Here is an 18,092-nt window from a genome sequence, read left to right as displayed (position 1 = left end):
ACTGGGTCGAGACAAAACAAAGATGGCCGCTAATGCTTCGAAGTGAAACCAGACCAACTCGAAGTGGAATTGCAAGTGTCTTGGCCGTTGGAAATAGCGTTGGTCTTTGTCAGAGTAAAATTTTCAAAAGCTTTCAACCGTTTACACAATCTGTACCGTCAATAGCGGTTTTGCTTGTCATGTTGCAAGCTATAAGCGAGCAAGATCTTGGTGGAATTCGAAGCATTTTCATAGACCGACATGTTTGTATGTTCTTTGTAGATCCCATCTCAAATGATTTCGAATGGATGACGACGAAGGCAAGGTTGAAATCTCAACTGACGCTTCTAAATCCTCTACAGAGAATGACACAGTCGCGGCCTTGAATGGTCAAATAGATGAGTTGAAACGCGAACTTGACGCTGTTAAGAAGAAACTCCACAAGGCTGAATTCGAGCGAGACAACGCGCAGAAAAATGCCGAAAATCTGAAACGTGAAGTGAAAGAGTTGAGTAAGAAGTTGCAAGAAGAGAGAAAGAAGAATGCTGGCAGCAAAAGGAAAAAAGGCAATGAAACGTTTCAAGGTTGGTACATGTACGGAAGAAAGAAGTGGGGGGGGGGGGGGGGGTGGACGTGGTGCTGTTTGGGGAGGCTTAGGTCCATCAGCGATTTGTGTTTTTCTTTCTGAGCCCCAAACAGTTTGGCCTGCTAGACTTTGGGGTTTTAAAATTTCTAGCCTGTTACAATGCACAACAATCTTGCTGCGTTATGATTTTCATGAAAAGGACTTACTCATGTCCATCATACTCACCACTTGTTCAAGTCGACGTAAAAGTGAAGATTCGACTCATGCAAGTGATACATACTGATTATGTCTGGCATCTGATAATTCCCATTATTACCACTATTATACATGTACAGATGGAGAAGCTTGCAAGTTGACTCCAAACAAACATGCTCAAAGGTCAGAAGCAACTGAAAGCAAGGTGAGAGTATTAGCCAACATCCCTACTTCTGTCTTTTCATTAAGAAATGGAGTTAGTGTTGTTCTTCATAGTAGTCATTTCATTAATAAAGTACTGTACATAATTTATTGCCACAATTTGCATCTACAATAGAATTATATAAAAATACATATATGTACAGTTATAATCTACAAGTATGTTATTATGTGCTCACTAAACCACAAATCTTTATTAGTCACTGCAGGACTTAGAAGTCTCCTTTGGTTGTGTTTCTCTGTTCTCTTGTTTCTAAGTTCTAAGAATTTCAGTCTATTTATCCTACCTAATATCCACCCTTAACAAGTTTAGGCCGAGTCATGCGGGCCTGTCATTTAGCTTGTCTCCATTTCAATGTTTTTTGCTATATCCTACACCCTTCTGCAGATGTAGATTATTCTGATTGGTTGTTGCTGTAACCCTACAGTGCCTCAGTCTGGCAAGTCCATAAATAGTCATTGAAATCATGCAATGCAAACTGTAAAAAAAAAAAAAAAAGGAAGAAAAAAAATGACTTGCGTCTTGTTGCTCATACATAGTTTATTTGATGGGTAATGTGATTCTCTCTAGGATCTCCGAGCATCACTGGAGGAAGCAGCTACTGATGCTATGAGTCAGAGTGGCTTTGTGTATGATCACCGCACAGGACTCTATTATGATTGGAATACTGGGTATTATTATGACCCTGTAAGTTGATTTTAATGCTGTGAAGTATATCTGTGGTGGCTGTACAGTATCCTAGGGCCAGTTAAATAAAATGTTTACAACCGGGGCCCTAGTAATGACATGCATTTGCAGAAAATGAGTCCAGCAAACATTGCTAGAAGTCTTTAACAAGGATTGATTTGAACAGGGGGTTACCAATGAAACAAATTCGTCTTGTGGTCAGAGAGGGGACTCGAACCTTGGCCACCAGATTAAGAGTCTGCATCTCAAACCACTCAATTCCTTACCACCTCCCCTACCCCCCTCAAATAAAGGAGGGCAGAGGAAGGGTTGTAATATTGGCCCATGCTATTTTGAAGGGGGGAGGGAGGGATTGTTTTGGCCCCAGCTTCATTCATGTATCTTGTTTTCATTTAGATGCCAGTAACTCCCATTTTTGGCCACCTTCTGCATATATCTAGGCTTAATCTTGCCATAAACACTGCATTGAAGTTCACTGCACTGTACAGTTAAGGTCTTATTGTCATTCCTGGTATTTTAATTTTTTTTTTTCAGAGCAGTCACCTGTACTATGAGAATACTACTGGGATCTACTATTATTATGACGAGCAAAGTGCTACTTACAAGTTTCACTCCAAAGTGGATTTACCCAGCAGTACAAAAGAAACAGCTGATAAGGGTGGTAAAAATGAAAAAGAGGAAAAGGAAAGTGGTGAAGAATGTAGTGAAGATGAGGAAGCAAGTGACCAGGATCTTGAGGGTAGGTGATGATTGAAAGAAATATTGTTATGAAATGCGGGGAGTGTCTAGCGTCTAGCTGTCTGGCGTGTAGTGATTTTACAGATTAGAGATATGGAACATGTAGAAAAGGAACTGCTTACTATTATAAAAACTGATGTGAAGTGTACATGTAAAAGGGGGACGTTTTCAGGTGTAATGGTTCATGACGATGGAAGACAGAAACAAGACTGGCAATACTTGTAACAGGGTTGATGATGGAGGAGGAGAGAAGTGTTAAACCAACCCTTAAGCCTGCAGAGCAGGCGTATTTAATTTTTAGGGGATACGATAAAGGATATGAATACTCTACAGTATGCCGCCATCTTGGATGATAAAGCTGACAGAGGGTTGGGGTGAGGCCAAAAAGGATTCCGAGGGAGAGGACGACGCCTGCCCCTCTTCCACTAGTCCCAGTTCTCTATGCATCCAAAATGGCGGCCTTCTAACGCGCGTTCGAATACACCCAAAAACGCCTGCTCTGCAGGCTAAACCAACCCGAGAGAAATAGTTTTGTGTATGAGGGTTGGCATAATGCAATGTCATGTTTTGTTGTTTCATGTCACATCACATCACACATCCTCTCATGTCATGTCGCTATGATTGATATCCCATGTAAAGTGCATGCCAGTTGGTTTGCATTGACTTGGCCTCACAATTTTTTTCTTGGTCTGTTTGTGGTTTTAGTTACTGAGATACAGTTTCCTTGCATCAGAGCAATTGTGATCAAGTCTGCAAAACTGAAAGTTGGAACTTTATTCATTGTCACTTACATTGGTGGGACTATTGGGAGGTAAGTTTTGAAAGCACGTTGTTGTCATAAACTTGTTGTTCATAATTTGCCATGTTTTAATTTTCAGTGCATCCAGCATAATGTACTGTCAATAGCAGCCAACAAGGGTTGTATCACATATTAGTATAAATCTACTAGCGTAATGTATCACGAATGCTGTTCTCTTATTGGCTATGCTACTCACTATCTATTCTGCTGTAGATAGTGATTAAAGTGAGTACTGCCTAACAATGACCTACAGTGTATTTATATCATTGTTTGAAAAACATGAACCTATCTTGTAAAGTTTTTTTTTATACTATTAAGACAATAATTGTTTTATAAATTATTCACTCTCAATTTCTATACATGATAGTTGAGCTTAGAAATTTTTCTTCCTAATGGAGTTCCTATTAGTTTGTCCATGAGAAAAAAATGACTACAAGTTAAATATATTATTACAACTTATAATTTACTATCTTTGGAAATTCGGTCCTCAGTAACAGAGCTTGTAAATTGTCCATAATAGGGCATTGTCTCAGTGTCTTGGGGATGCTGTTTAAAATTTCATCTAAAATTCCCTTTTCAGACTTTACAGTGTACAATACAATGTAATTTTTTTAACTATGTCTTGTAGGGAGAAAGATTCTTCTCATGTTATCAGAGTACCGGATGTTGAAGTCAGCAAGGTATTTATTTTGATTCATTTCATACTGTATGCAGTTTGTAATTACTGTGAAAAAATTTTGTCTTTTGGGATCATTTTTTTTGCGGGCTACACCACTGTGTCTTGAGTTTTTTCTCAATTCAGAAATGGGCCCTTTGAATCTCGGGGAGTGTGACCTAACTAACAAGTTAACAAAAATATGCCAGACGTGAAAACGCATGAAATTACCCAGATTTCCAGTATTTTTAGGGTTTGGATGAAAAAAAGGTAGTAGATGGTACAGTTTCTTGTAGGCCATTATTTAGAAAGAGACAGATCGAGGATCCCTGCAGGTCCATTGTGTTTCTTACACTTAAATTTGTATCCTATCACTCTATGAACAGATGCAGTGCAAGGTCGAGTTTGATAAAGAAAGACGACAATTCTTTATCTGCGACGTTGGAAGCAGAAACGGGACATTTCTCAATGGAGTGCGACTCTCTGAGGTAATACAATTTTATATTTATCTTTGATCAACAGTTTTTGCACAGGTATCTCCCCCCTCTCTCCTATTGACAGCTGAAAGAAAAACCTGAGTATCGTATTTATTTGATTAACCGCCCACCTTCGAATAAGCGCCCACCTCGAATAAGCGCCCACCCTGAAAGCCCAAAAAGTTAATAAGCGCCCACCCTCAAATAAGCGCCCCTTCTGAAAAACCAAAAAGTTAAATAGCGCCCACCCCTCCTCCTCCCAACAACAACAACAACAACAACCAAAAAGAAAACATTTATGTACTAGCCCAGCGTGAAGTAAAAGGAGCGTCAGTTGTGTTCCAAAACTGGTTTTAGATACGGTAGTCAATGAACTTTTATATTGATAATGGCTTGTTCATGTTAGCTTTTGCACTTTGTTTTGGCTAAATGAAGCGGAATAAACTTGTTATCCTTTGTTTTGCTATTCTCTAAAAATGTCCTCGCTTGCTGAAAATGTTGGGAAAACAATAAGAGCCCACCCTCGAATAAGCGCCCACCTTCATGGTCGCAAAATGCAATAAGCGCCCAGGGCAGTTAATCGAATAAATACGGTAGGTTTTATTTTTGTCTTCCGTGCTTTACCACATGTAAAGTGACGGAGTTGGTTATAGAAGAAGACGTTTTGAAGGTTTCATTGCACTGTACTGTACATGTCTGTTTATCATTGCTGAACTGAACTAAATGAAGCAGAGACACGTCATCATGTCGTTTCTTTGTTGTTTTATGTTTTAGTTAATGGGAATTGCTAGAGAATTTGTTACTCAAGTTTTCACAAAACCCCAAACATCACCTTTTAACCAGAAAGGCTGCTTTGATAGAAGTGACCGTAAGAAGGAAAGAAAAGTACGAAATAATAGACCATTTCCGAGTTGCTTTAAACCTCATTATGAAAGCGAGGCTAAGTGCAAAGTTTTTGTTATGAAAATTAGTTTTCATTCATATGCAAACAAAACTAATTTTCATATGAAAAGTTTTGCACTTAGCCTCGCTTTTATAGTGAAGTTTATGGCAACTCGGAAATGGCCTATTATCAAGTAGCCTTCCTTCAGTACGGACTTCTAACTATTCCAAGAACGTTGATATGTTTCTTCTCTGTTACAGAGCAAACAAAAAAGCGAGCCACAGGTCATCACTCATGGAGACGAGCTCACACTTGGAAGCACTACACTGCATCTGCACATTCACCCAGGGTCACAAACGTGTGATTCATGTGAGCCCGGTCAAGTACAGGCCCATGCCCAGCAAGGCCCATCATTTGATCTGGATGATGAAGGTAACTTCTGGCGTTCTATAATGTTTTGGTGCTTTATGCAATATTGTTCTAGCCCATTTCTTCACGACGTTGATGTCAGTAAATTAACGGGTTACGGGTTTGTACCTTCTAAAATTTTGTTGTTGTTGCTGTTGTTCTTGTTCATTTTGTTGCTCGTTTATTTCCATGTAAAACATGTACATGCACATGTAGTTTGCACTTGTCATTTTCTTGTGTTGATCTTGCTCCTCAACTTGCTGTAGCTATTTGCGGGGCAAGCAAACCACTACTTATGTTATACACCTGTATTTTTGAAATGCGCGTAGACATTGATTGATTGATTGATTGATTCATCATATTCAATGTAGCTCTTAGAAACACTTAACCGGGACTAAAAAGAGTCAATCTGTCAAGAGAACAGCTGTCTTTAAGAATTTGCATAAATGGACCTTCTATCGGTAATTCCCCAAAGTCGCCAGTCCCCCAAATTCTACTACCGCAATGTTTCATGTACATGTACATGTAGAAACGTCATGTTTTTATAGGTTTACAGGGTTTACACAGTTTTGAAAAATCCTTCAATTTTATAAAAAGTCCTTGAAAGGTCCTTTTAAGAATTTTTAAAAAAATCTTTTATCCTTGACAAGTACTTGAATTCTTTCTTAAGTAGAGGAAAGTCTTTGATTTGTCCCAAAATAGAGCATGGCCGAGTTGAAACAAAGTTGACATTGCCTAACATGGACTTGAATATTTTTCTTTTCCTAATTGGTTTCACTTTTCTGTACGAAACCTGGTTTAATGATGTCAGCGTCCCGGCTTGTTATTCTCATCCTTTCCTTTGTGCTTCTCTTCTGGTATCGTCCTTTTCAACCCCCATGTATTTTTCTTTATTATGGCCTTTTACATGGCCAATAAATACCTCCACTTTGGTTTTCGAATAACATCAACGGGTCAGTTCATTTTAAAAACTTTAACAGTGAACAGATTTATTGGGGTTGGATTTCAAAGAAGGTACAATATAGAATAAAGTTCCCGATCATACATGTACATGAAAATCAATTGCAAGTTGCATTCAAATACTGCAAATGTTTATGAGTCGTAGCTCAAGACTACAAATTTTTGACTTAAAAGTCTAGTAGACATATTTTCACTGGACCCTTATAACCTGCAGCTGCATTGTTTTTATAGGGCTGGGAGCATTGTTCTGTTGATCGTTCTTTTGTCCTCTCGATCAACCATATAAGACTTTGTAAATGGTGCAGTTTGCACCTAAAAGTCTGTATAAATGACTTGGTTTCTGTGTAGGCGCCTTAAAAGATTTGTAGCCAGAACTTTTATTTCCTTGGATGGGTTCCTAGTCCATCCCAGCAGTATGTTTTCGGCACCCATATATGAAGGGTGAAAAGAGACAATGTAGAGAAAAGTCTTTTGCCGAAGGACACAACACCGAGGCAGCGGCCAGCCCTCGCGCTATCCACTTTTAGACCTGACCTCCAACGCGCTACCCAAGATATCACCGTCGTTTTTGTTTCGCTTGACATTTTCACAAACTTAATTAATATATCGTCGTTTCTGTACATTTTCAGACATAAAGGGGAATATTTTTTGTTGTGTATTTAAAACACTACCAAAAAGGCATATTGTTCTTGTGCACTTCGAAAAATTCGAAACTCAGGTATTTTTCTGCTGGGCGCTTTTAAAAGACTGCAAAACTGGATCGTCCTTCTTGTAGGTTTTCTTCTTGTGGTAAAAGTCAAACACTTCGTCCTTCTTAATGGCGACCATCTCTCCATAGTCAATATTTCCGTCGTTGTCCGTATCAAGGATTCTCACCAGTTTCTTCAGTTGCTTTCTTGTCATCGGGATCCCTGCTTTCTTCACGCCGTTCATGAACTCTGCCCTGGAGATCTTTTTACTGTTGTCTTTGTCCAGCTGACGGAAGAAGTCCACTACGCGGAGTCCTCTGAGTTCTATGTACTCCAACAACAGGTTCAGAACGTCCTGTGTCAAAGGAAAGGTATATGTTTGGCATCTTACTGCAAGTAGCCATTGGCTGTCAAGTGTGAGGAAAGCGGCCTAACCTTCATTTATAAAAGCCCGTTTACACGTGCGATTTTTTATGCAACTTTTGTCGCACCCAGTCCCTTATTGATGTCTTTCTCGCTCAGGGCTGCGACTTCAGATCGCCCGTATAAACCAGCTGCGATTTCAGCGCTATATCGCTGTACGTTTTCTGAGAAACCTTGCTAGTTTGCATCACGTTTTAAACATGTTCAAAATCCCTGGAATATCGGGCAGACAAATCGCACTGAAAGAGCCTCTAGTTTACACAGGCAATTTGAAACTGCAGCTTGAACGCGACAATAGTTGCACTAAAAAGTGCGACAACAGTTACACAAAAAATGGCACATGTAAAACGTGCTGGCGTGCAAGCGTAGTGTTTGCTTACTCACCACTTTTTTCTTCATTCTCTTTACTCTGTCTTTCCCCCTCATGGCCGTTCCACACTGTACGTTCAGATTCGCTCTTTCATCAAGTATTTCCTCCAGTAATTCCTCAAACTCTGCATTTACGGGAATGTCGTCGAAGTACATTTCCTCGATGGCGCTTTCCTTATTCTTAGCCACAGCGCTCAAAATCTCGTACGCACCCTCGCTCTGGAAAGGGTTCTGACCAACTCGCAAGATCTGGAGAGTGGAATTTTGGACCAGTCCGTTCGCCAGCCACTTCGCTCCGACAACAGAAATCCGATTGCTTGAAATGTCCAGCTCTGTTAAAGTGTTGTTTGCACTGAGAGCTTCACCGATGGATTTCGCACCGTCGTCTGCGAAACCATTCCAAGATAAGTCCAGGAATTTTAAAGCGAAGTTGGTTTTCAACCCGTAGCCAATCGCGACCGCTCCTTTTCTCCTCAAGTGATTCCAGCTCAGATCCAGATATTCTAACCCTACGTTTGCGTCGATGGCTGGGCCCAGAAGTTGTCCTCCGAGCTCACAGAAGTTGTTGTGACTGAGATTTAGGGATTTCAGTGTGTAATTCTGTTTCATGGCTTCCACAATCGGCTCTGCATCCTTTTGTTCAAATCCGTTATTTGAGAGATTCAGCTCCAAGAGCTCGTTATTGTCCCGCAACATCTCCGACATGGCATACGCCCCTTGTGTGCGGAGCTCATTCTGCGAAACGTCCAGCTCCGTGATGAACGGATTTTCTGTCAACATCTTAGCGATGTAAATCGCGCCGTCGGCGCTAATGCAGTTGTCGGATATATTCAGCGTCAAAACTCGGTTATTCTGCATCAAGGCGACTGCAACAGCCTCTGCGCCCAACGGCCCGAGGTTGTAATGCTTCAAGTTCATTTCCGACTTGTCCAGTTGTCGGAGAAACGGTGTACATGGGATCAAGCCGAGATTCGTGCATGCAGTGAGGTAGTGCCTTCTGTCCAAGCTGTCTTTCTCAATGGCGTCGTCTTTGAAGTCACTTTCCAAGTCTGTGTCGTATTCTTCGTCACTGCTCTCTGTTTGTTTCTCTGGGTTTACCAGTTCTTCGATTAATTCTACCTCCTCCTCCAGTGACGAATACGGCACCTGCCTTATGCAGTCTACTTTAACTGGGTATTTTGTTGTCATAACTGCAATCTGCAAATAGAAAAAAAAAATCTTTGCCTTATTTTACTAGCTGTTCCTTTTTTTTTATTATTTTTTTATTTTTGCCTTTTATGGCATACTGAACCGGCCTACAAAAAGTGCTGCATACGTTAAGGGCCCTTGTTTAAGCAACCTAATCCCGACTACAAAAGCTAGAACCGCCTGGTACGGCATAACAAACAGCAAGACGCAACATGATAGTACTCAATAGCCTTTATGTGAAGATTATGATGACAGTTCAGCGTTTTGTGTTTACCACCTTGTACTTGGCAGCACTAAATTAAAAATTATCGTTGTGAGTTCCGGCCCGGGAGTTTTCGTAAAGAAGGCAAAAGCGCACTTTTTTCCTTTGGCTCCCACACGACAATCATGTAAACCAATTACCTTTTCTATAACAAATGTATAAGGGGGTTAGTTTCTAAATACATCTGTAAGCTCTGGAGCTGCGTCGTTGGGGAGTAGAAACAAATGTTTGGTTTTATCAATGGCCACCTTAAAGAGATTTAAGGTGGCTGAATAAACGTATCAACTCGTTTGATAAAACCAAACATACTTTTTCTGTACTTTTACATGTAGTTTTTATATTGTACTGATGATTTTCGTGTACAAATAAATAAAATAAAACAAAATTAAATTGAAAAACGTTTTTAAATTCGTGCAGCGTGAGAAGCAGGTTAGTATGACAGCACTGCTTCAAAGCCGGCTTCACAGCACAGCCAGCAGAAAAGTTTTCTTGAGTCACTTAAATGCCAATTATACAGTACACAACTCAAAGACTCCTTAAGTGGTAAATATTTACCGTCAACCAGTTCAAGTTTCTAATTACTTTGTCTCGAGCGTGGACTAAGTTAACGTATAGAATATTTTTTTAGTTAGATATTAGATATTAGTAGATACGAATTTAACTTTTTTCCGAAGCAAATATGCGAATATGTTGCTTCATGCCAAGTCACAGTTTTGTTTTAGAATAAAGGCACTTTAAATACGCGATATAGAGGTTCTGTAAATTATCAATATTATCAGCCTTCTAGTGCGTTCGAATCGTTAATTTTTTTTTAAAATAAATATCTTTAACTTGAGAAAATATTTCCATAACTCTTCAAACGTATTCATTATATTTTCAATTCAGAGTAAGGCTACCTGCAACCTCAAATAGAAATGGCGTCAATTTAAACAGACACTGTTTTTAATGGCTTAAAGTGGCTGCCTTTGTTTTGAAAGAGAACTTGCTTCACTTCAAAGAGTTTTCTCGTTGAAAGGAAATATGTCGCAGGATAAGAAAGTTTCACTTAACAATATAACTCAGTTTGCGCTTTGTTGTAAAACAGCTTGCTTTAAATTGTAAATAATCCCGTCCTTATAAAGCTAAATGATCGATAAATTTCAGTAGTACAGAAATACTCCAATCATTGTTATAAATTTTATATTTCGGGTCCTGTAGTTTTCTTCGACGAGAATTCGGATTTGATGTAATTTGAATGAAAGCTCAGTGCTCCCACGTATTGTTGTCTTCTGTAGCTTGACTTCCACAGGCAAACGCAAGTCAATTTTTTCCCGTCATTTCCAAGGCCAATGTATACATACCGTTTAGCAGGAATGTTCACTGACTGAATATCGAGCGGCTCTCACATAAGTGAAATCCTCAATTATGCATTCATAAAGGGAGTATAAAAATTATTCGAAATGACGGAAGGATTTAAACACACTGTTGCTAAGGAGAATTCATGCCCGATACTGTTGTGGAAACGGCTGGTGGTATGAGCGAATGCCGTGTAAAAAGATCCACAACTTATGTAGATATCTTTTGTGTGAAAATGGGAAAAATATGAATCATTTATCATCTGTGTAAACATGAGACAGGTGGACTTTTCGTGTTGATAATTAACGTGTCGATTTATTGAAACTTGGCAAATTTTTAAGCCAAAGAAAAATAGCTTTTGTCAAAATGTTGAAAAAGTCAATTCGGCTTCACCACTGTGAGGCGACATTTCTTTAAAAACGATAAATTACAAGACCCAATGGCTACTTTTGTATTGAAGAATCGGCGGTGGATATTTATTAAGCTTGTTAAAAGGCAAACCCCAATTATACAACCCTGGGCCGCTTGCATCTTAATTTTTTTAATTTATGTGCTCCGGTTTTTGCTTATAAAGCAAATAATTTTTACCAAAGAAAATAGCTGTTGATGTGAGCATATCGCATTACTAGTTTATGTCAGTTGTAAATGATTTTACAGATTCTGTACTCGTGCGTTTAGTGTTTTCCGTTGTTAATTACTCTGTATTATCGCTTATGCACGTGCTTTGCCATGCAAAAATGATGTAGGCACGCGTTAACATGAGGTAATGGATTTGATGTCTTAGCACAGGACAACCAGGCACACAAGGCGGCCACGTGCACAGGAGACTACTTCGCTAAGAAACATAGATTTCATAGTGCGATAAGTACTGATTAACGGCCGTTTTTCCATTCGTTATTTACTGTATTATCGAGGAAAGATTTGTACGACGAAATCGTAATCAATTTTCACACGTACGTGGAAAGGCCTGGCTAAACTAGGAAACATTGTTGCGGAAACACTGTTGCGGAGGCAACTGTTTCTCAGTTTAGCCACGCGGGAAACATATGTTGCGGAAACAAATTTTGCTGCTCGGAAACAAGAAAATGTTTTTGCCTTAGGTCAAAAACATTTTTGCTACCCGGACACAAATTTTGCTTCCGAAACATATGTTTCCCAGTTTAGCCACTGTGAAAGCAATGTTGACTAGTTTCCAGTGCTGCTCATTAAAATGTTTCCTAGCAACAAAGTCAGTTTATTATTATGCGCATGCGTGACCCTCTGTTTTCCGAAACAATGTTTTCTCATCTAGCCACCGGGGCAGCAAAACATTTTGTTTGCTTCACGCTAATTTAGCCACCTCGAAAACATAGCAAGAAACAATGTTTCCGCAACAATGTTTCCTAGTTAAGCCAGGCCTTCAATGTACCGATGTGATCCTAATGACAAGGCAATGTAGCACGGTGTTCTTCCTTATCGTACTGACTAATTTTCTTGCAACGCCTACTTCATCTTCAAGATGGCACCTAAAAGTAACAAACAACCAACTAATAACGAAGTGGCAGCTAGCTAACTGTCTGACTGACTGATTGACTGATTGGAATCAAAAAAGAAATTATCAAGGCTCTTATCATAACTGTACAAAATAGCGCTCATAGGGGTACGTTGCCAGAGTTGGACATGACGTCTTCTACTCTCATTTTGAAAGAAACTCATTCCGCGCAAGCTATCCGCTGGCACTAATGATGTCAGTTTTATCGGTGCAACATTGCATGGTTACTTTGAAAGAGTTCGCACATAGAGTAGTCTTACATTAAGAGCTTGTTAAAGAAACGTAGAATATTTATTGCTTGGTTTTATTTCTTTAAATGGCGAAGTCGCGTTTCTGTCTCGTCTGATTTGCAGTGTGCATCACCAAGGTGGTTCAAGGCGGCAAACCAATCGATTCATCATCAACACAAGAACAGAGGAAGTCAGTTTTAAAGAGAATCAAAAAGGCGTATGCTTTAGAGGTGAGCCTTTTCTGTTAAACACGACGAAGCGTGCCAGGCACTACTATTGGCATGCGAGCTGCAGAAGCGAAGTTTTCTGACTCTAGTGATACTGCTGCCTGGTCAGAGTGCAAGAAACATCGCCGTAACTTTGAATGAAAACACGCCGGAAAGTTCACAGTGTGATTTCTACTGAGGTCACCTTGACGATGTCAACCAATATATCCTCTTTCTCTGTGACATTTGTTAGTCATACTCGTGTTTTGAATATTCATTTAGCTTTCCATTGTTGTGTATTCTGTGCGAAGTTCAACGAAACATTTGTAAAATTTTAAATGGAAGAAACGTTGCCACTACAGAGATTTTGTACAATTAGACAAACCCACCAGAATTATAAAGATTAAAATTAATTCCTTTGTTCTAGGAATCCGACTACAGCGAACAAGTCCCCGATGGAACTCTCGCAGGAAAGTACAAAAATCGTGCTGACGTCAGGTTTGTGACCATGTTTCTTTAATCAAATTCCAAATTGTTCATACCATATCATGCATTCTGGCCTGTACACGGCTACCTCCTGTAATAGATTAACATGAACAACGTTAGATTTGAGCTTTTCAGCCGCGCCATGTAACCAGGGTTACCCAGCGGTTGGTTTTGGTGGAACATCTGTTCGGAAATTAAAGGAAATACCCGTCTCAGAAATTCGGATTAAATTGTGAAGAAAAACTAGCGTTTCCTTCAACAAAAGGTCCCTTCAGACTTTCGCAACGCTAGAAAACTGATCCATTTTGTTTCCTGACGGGCAAATACGTCATTGAAAGTGCAAGAAATAGACTGCAAGCAGTCGCTTTCTGGTTAGTCAAGAGGCTGCGCTCACAGCACAGCGAGACTGGAGCGATGAGAAATAAACGAGAAGAGACTGGGGGAGAGACGGGAAGGAAAGGAATTTCCTTCTTTTCATTTCCCCTTTTCCCCGCCTCTTCTCAAGCCCCCCTCCGCTAGTTCGCTCCAGTTTTTACGCGCTCGGCTATTTCGCGCGACTTCTCGACTATCTAGAAATGGACTGCTTGCAGTCTATGCAAAAAGGGCCAGCAAGCATTTTCAAAAAACGCCAACAGCAGCTCACAAATTCAGGGAATAAGATAACGTTCCCAAAAATGTTTGCAATTTAAATTTCAGCTAAAGGATCCGAAGAGGTCAAACTGTGTGAGCTTAATTTACTTTTTGAAAGGCCATAAATGATGTGCGAATGCAGGAAACAATATTTTTAACCATTTTGTTTTAATGTTCTCGTTGTTTGACCCTGGTATTTACAGTTTATACAAAAGCGATTTGCGTTGTTTCTCCTATCGTTTTAATCAAATCTCAACAATTTTGTTACTTCTTCAATCATTTCCTCATTTATGTTGCTTACCTTTCCCGTTAGACGTACAAAGGTTGGAAGTGATGTTCCTGTGGTGATTGCTGACGACGCCCCTGCGTCTGTTCATAGGTAACGTTCATTTGCAATCCTGAGCTTGTTTCCTCGTCGTTCTCTGCCGACGTCTTTGTCCACAGTCAAGAAACGTTGCTCCATCCATTTCTTTAAAGAGGTATCAGCGAAATGCTAGGAGTACCCATGTAATGGCCAAGAAGTATCCCATCCGCCAGGAAGAGGGAGTAACGCTTCTACTTACCTCACGCCACAAAGTGTAAACTGAAGGGTCGTTTACACGCGAGACACAAAAAGTCGTACGAACCCGTTGAAAAGTGGCACGGTACCAATTCTGCTTGTAGAGAAAAACCTGCTGTTCTGGATCCACAGGTGCCTATGGACACAAAATGGCGTGGGTATTTCTCTCAACTAAGATTATCGGTACCGTACCACTTTTCAAAGGGTCCGCATATGTTTTGTTCCTGTCGTGTTAACGGCTCTTGAGCATCGGTCCTGTGGGATGCGGGGCAATAACCACTTACTCGCACCAACTGACTGATAAAAATGATGTGTTTAAATTAAATTTGAGTGTGGCAAAAAATGTATACGCATCAACTGGGAAAACCTCGAGGAATGTCGATGCCAAAATGACGTTTAGGAGTCTGATAGGAATTAAAGGATTCTGGGGAAAAGTTGTTAGATAAAAAGCACCCAAACGACAATATCTAACTTATTTATGAAGTCTGAAGAACCGGTAGGCCACGTTTTGGAACATTATGCTGTTCACTTGGGGCATTTCCAGTTTTAAGAACTGGCCTGCCAGAGCGTTCATTTCGTGGACTGAACTTTCCAATTCGAATTTTTTCACAATGACACACTTCTCTTATTATGCAATTTCGAAGAATTGTAGATTCCAACCGTAAAAAATGGCGCACTCCAGTTACGAACTGAACGCACGTCTTGAAGACTTGATTACTGACACTTTCTGGACACTTTGAGACAAACAAGGAACTCCTCCTTACTAAGTTTATTGTGATATATCGGCACAGGGGTTTCTTAACCGTTTTTTTTTTTTTTTTTTTTTTTTTTTTCAGGCCGATCAGTACAGATAATGTTGGACGCCAAATGTTAGAAAAGATGGGCTGGAGCGAAGGAGAGGGACTGGGACGAGAGGGAGCCGGCCGCCGGGAACCAGTGAGCATCAATAGACCCTTATCACTTGGCGGCCATGTTGAGTCTCGGGGGAATAATAAGCTTTGTTTTCACACAGCAAGCCTCGGCCAGACGCGAACTGAGTGCGAGGCTTGCCGTGCTAAAACCAAGGTTTTTATTCCCCCGAGACTCAACATGGCCGCCGAGTGATAAGGGTCTTTATAAAAAACTGGATAATTGTATAATGCAATTCCAGCGATTTGATTGGCTTAGCGGCCATGGTATATGAGCCATTATACCATGCCCGAGGAATGGCGACCAATAAATTGTCTTCTGATTGTTCTTTCAAAGCGAAATCAGCAAGATCTAGCAATAATTCTTGATTGTTTTTAATAAAACAATTATTCCACTCGCGCTTGCTGGATATGAGATGATTATAGTCAACTCGGCGCTACGCACCTCGTTGGCTATCTATCATCTCATATCCAACGCGCGCTCGTGCAATAATTGTTAAATAGTTTGTAGAATTGCGGCAAATCCGCGGCTGTGGAATGCTGAGTGCCACGAACATTAAAGTTTCCTGCACATTCAACAACAACAACAAAAAAAAAACACACACACACACACACACAATAAACCCAATAAAGAAGGCAGCACAAGAGAGTTCTCTGGGGTTGTTTACCATTTACCAAACAAATATCGTTTCGTGCAACCCCAAGAAACTGTCATTTCGATTAAGACAGTATTTGGCAGGAATGTGTAAACCAAAGATCTGTTACTGTTATGAAAGATGCGAGACATGCAAATGGAACACGAATTTCCATTTGGAACGTCGCAATTTGCTTGTTGAACAGTGAGTATTTTTTTCTGCAGGTAATCGTTGAAGTCCGTGATAGCCTTAGAGGACTGGGTACAGGTATCAAACGGAGCCTGGATGACGGAGACGGGAAAAGTTACATCCGGGCTAAAACTCGCGAGAGGTATGGACAAGCTGTTCACGTCATTTCCGGTCCTCAAAGATTCGTTGCTGCTAAAACAATTCAAACAGAGACAAAATCGCCTGTAGACTTAGTCCAGGATGAAGGAACTTCCCCGAAAGAGGAATCTAACGCAAATAACACACCAACTCAATCAAAGGAAGAGGAAACAATAGATATTTTTGCGGAATAAAACTTTGGTATCAAGGATAAATGACCATGAATTGCCGTGAACGCTTTTAGAACGAGAACATTGAGGAAGAAATGTTGTTCCGGAGACAGCGACTTGAACTCGTCTGAGAGGACTTGGATTTTCCAATATCATCAGAGTCGTGGATATAAAACCGATTTTTGTGGTCGCATTTCGACTCAGCCTGCACATAAGACGCATCCTAGATTTTCTTCCGTCCTTGTTTCGACGCGGGAAGAGATGTGGAAGACATTTGCACGTACGTTAATTTTTGCCTGATTCTTCCGTCAATTGTACCTCATAGTACTTCTCTGAGACGGTTTTGGAATTAGTCAAAGTGGTAGAATGTTAAATTTCATTCTACAGGTCTGCGTTGGAGAGTTTTTTATTTATTAACTGGCTCTCTTTTCTGGGTTTTATGCTTTATACCTTAGTGCAGTACAATTAATGCTTACAAGAAACATCTTTGTAGGGAAATACTGAAAATCATGATGGATGCCTATGAGAAACTTCAACCTGACAGTCGCGTAGTCAGTAGTGAAACTGAGCGCAAGCAATGAAGATGAAAATCTGTGGTTCAACGAAATAAATCAGGTAGTGAAATATGGCGCGTTTTTGCTGTCAAAATTCACCTTTGCAAACTGAGCATGATTTACACAGCAGAAGGAGTCCATTAATGGGCTCTTGACAGCAGACGTTTACAAATTGAGCGGCGTGTACTCATAATGAGCGGCATTAAGAGAGGATCGACTAGCCTGCGAGAGCTTGCTCGCAGGCTAAGGATCGACCACAGGGAGCCCGCACAAACGGTGTGACTGGTGACTGTTTACAAAATATAAAGGATTTGTATGGAAATATTACAAGGTTCGTATTAAAGCCAAATGTTAGGGAAAATGTTTATCTGAAAAGTCACAATAAATGTAAACTTACCTCAATCGTTGTGCTTTGTCGTTCTTTTGCCCGAAAACGGCGAATTTAGGTGATTTTGAAGGTTTTGCTTTCGACGTTTACCTGAGGCGCAAACGTGTTAAGTCTATGGCTTTTTGTCAGAAATGATCGAGGTAAAAGTATTGATTGTAAGAAATAATAGTTGGTATACCTGTCACATTTAGTGCCTTTTTGTAATCTGAACCGGCGCAAATAATTGATAACCGTTCATGCTCTAAGTAGAAGGGCAGTGCGTAATGGAAAACGGGCACTGCATAATTATTATTATTATTATTATTATTATTATTATTATTATTATTATTATTATTATTATTATTACTATTATTAGTTAAGATTATTCACAGAGAACTGAATAATTATCTACAGAGGGTCTACAATCCCACAAAGTCACAACGAGAAGGTAACACCAATGAGACACCGGCATGTTTTTTTCAAATTACCTTTCACTGGTCCTTATTCTCTGTTATTACAACGTTAACTAAGAAGTATTGTAAGGGGATAGATATTAGGATTGTTTTCACACCTTTTAAGTTACACCTTATAAAACATGTTTGGAGTGAAGGACGCTTTGCGTTCTCGTGTGGTGTAT

General features: G+C 40.0%; 2 protein-coding genes across 4 annotated transcripts; one reads left to right on the top strand and one right to left on the bottom strand.

Moving 5' to 3' along the window:
- Window positions 1-3: 3 nt before the first annotated feature.
- LOC146489932 (angiogenic factor with G patch and FHA domains 1-like) lies at window positions 4-17,490 on the top strand. Of its 3 annotated transcripts, none has more exons than XM_085114636.1 (14): window positions 4-114; window positions 262-563; window positions 901-965; window positions 1,551-1,667; window positions 2,202-2,406; window positions 3,111-3,216; window positions 3,833-3,884; window positions 4,246-4,347; window positions 5,479-5,650; window positions 12,737-12,843; window positions 13,247-13,317; window positions 14,249-14,314; window positions 15,331-15,430; window positions 16,262-17,490. In XM_085114636.1, the coding sequence occupies exons 2-14, from the start codon at window positions 284-286 to the stop codon at window positions 16,556-16,558; spliced, it is 1,740 nt and encodes a 579-aa protein (XP_084970762.1). In that variant the 5' UTR covers window positions 4-114; window positions 262-283; the 3' UTR covers window positions 16,559-17,490. The 3 variants fall into 3 exon arrangements, with proteins under 3 accessions (XP_084970762.1, XP_084970687.1, XP_084970818.1); XM_085114692.1 differs by having other exon boundaries at window positions 23-98; XM_085114561.1 differs by having other exon boundaries at window positions 4-563.
- On the bottom strand, window positions 5,814-11,810 carry LOC146489933 (uncharacterized). Its single transcript, XM_085115429.1, has 3 exons — window positions 10,858-11,810; window positions 8,083-9,264; window positions 5,814-7,630 (listed from the first exon to the last, which is right to left on the bottom strand). The coding sequence occupies exons 2-3, from the start codon at window positions 9,253-9,255 to the stop codon at window positions 7,301-7,303; spliced, it is 1,503 nt and encodes a 500-aa protein (XP_084971555.1). The 5' UTR covers window positions 9,256-9,264; window positions 10,858-11,810; the 3' UTR covers window positions 5,814-7,300.
- Window positions 17,491-18,092: the final 602 nt, after the last annotated feature.

The sequence above is a fragment of the Pavona decussata genome, unplaced genomic scaffold (assembly GCF_977016875.1).
Source record: "Pavona decussata unplaced genomic scaffold, jaPavDecu1.1 SCAFFOLD_2, whole genome shotgun sequence".
Classification (NCBI taxonomy): Eukaryota; Metazoa; Cnidaria; class Anthozoa; order Scleractinia; family Agariciidae; genus Pavona; species Pavona decussata.
Note: the sequence above shows the minus strand (reverse complement) of the source record. Positions and strands in the feature narration are given on the sequence as shown.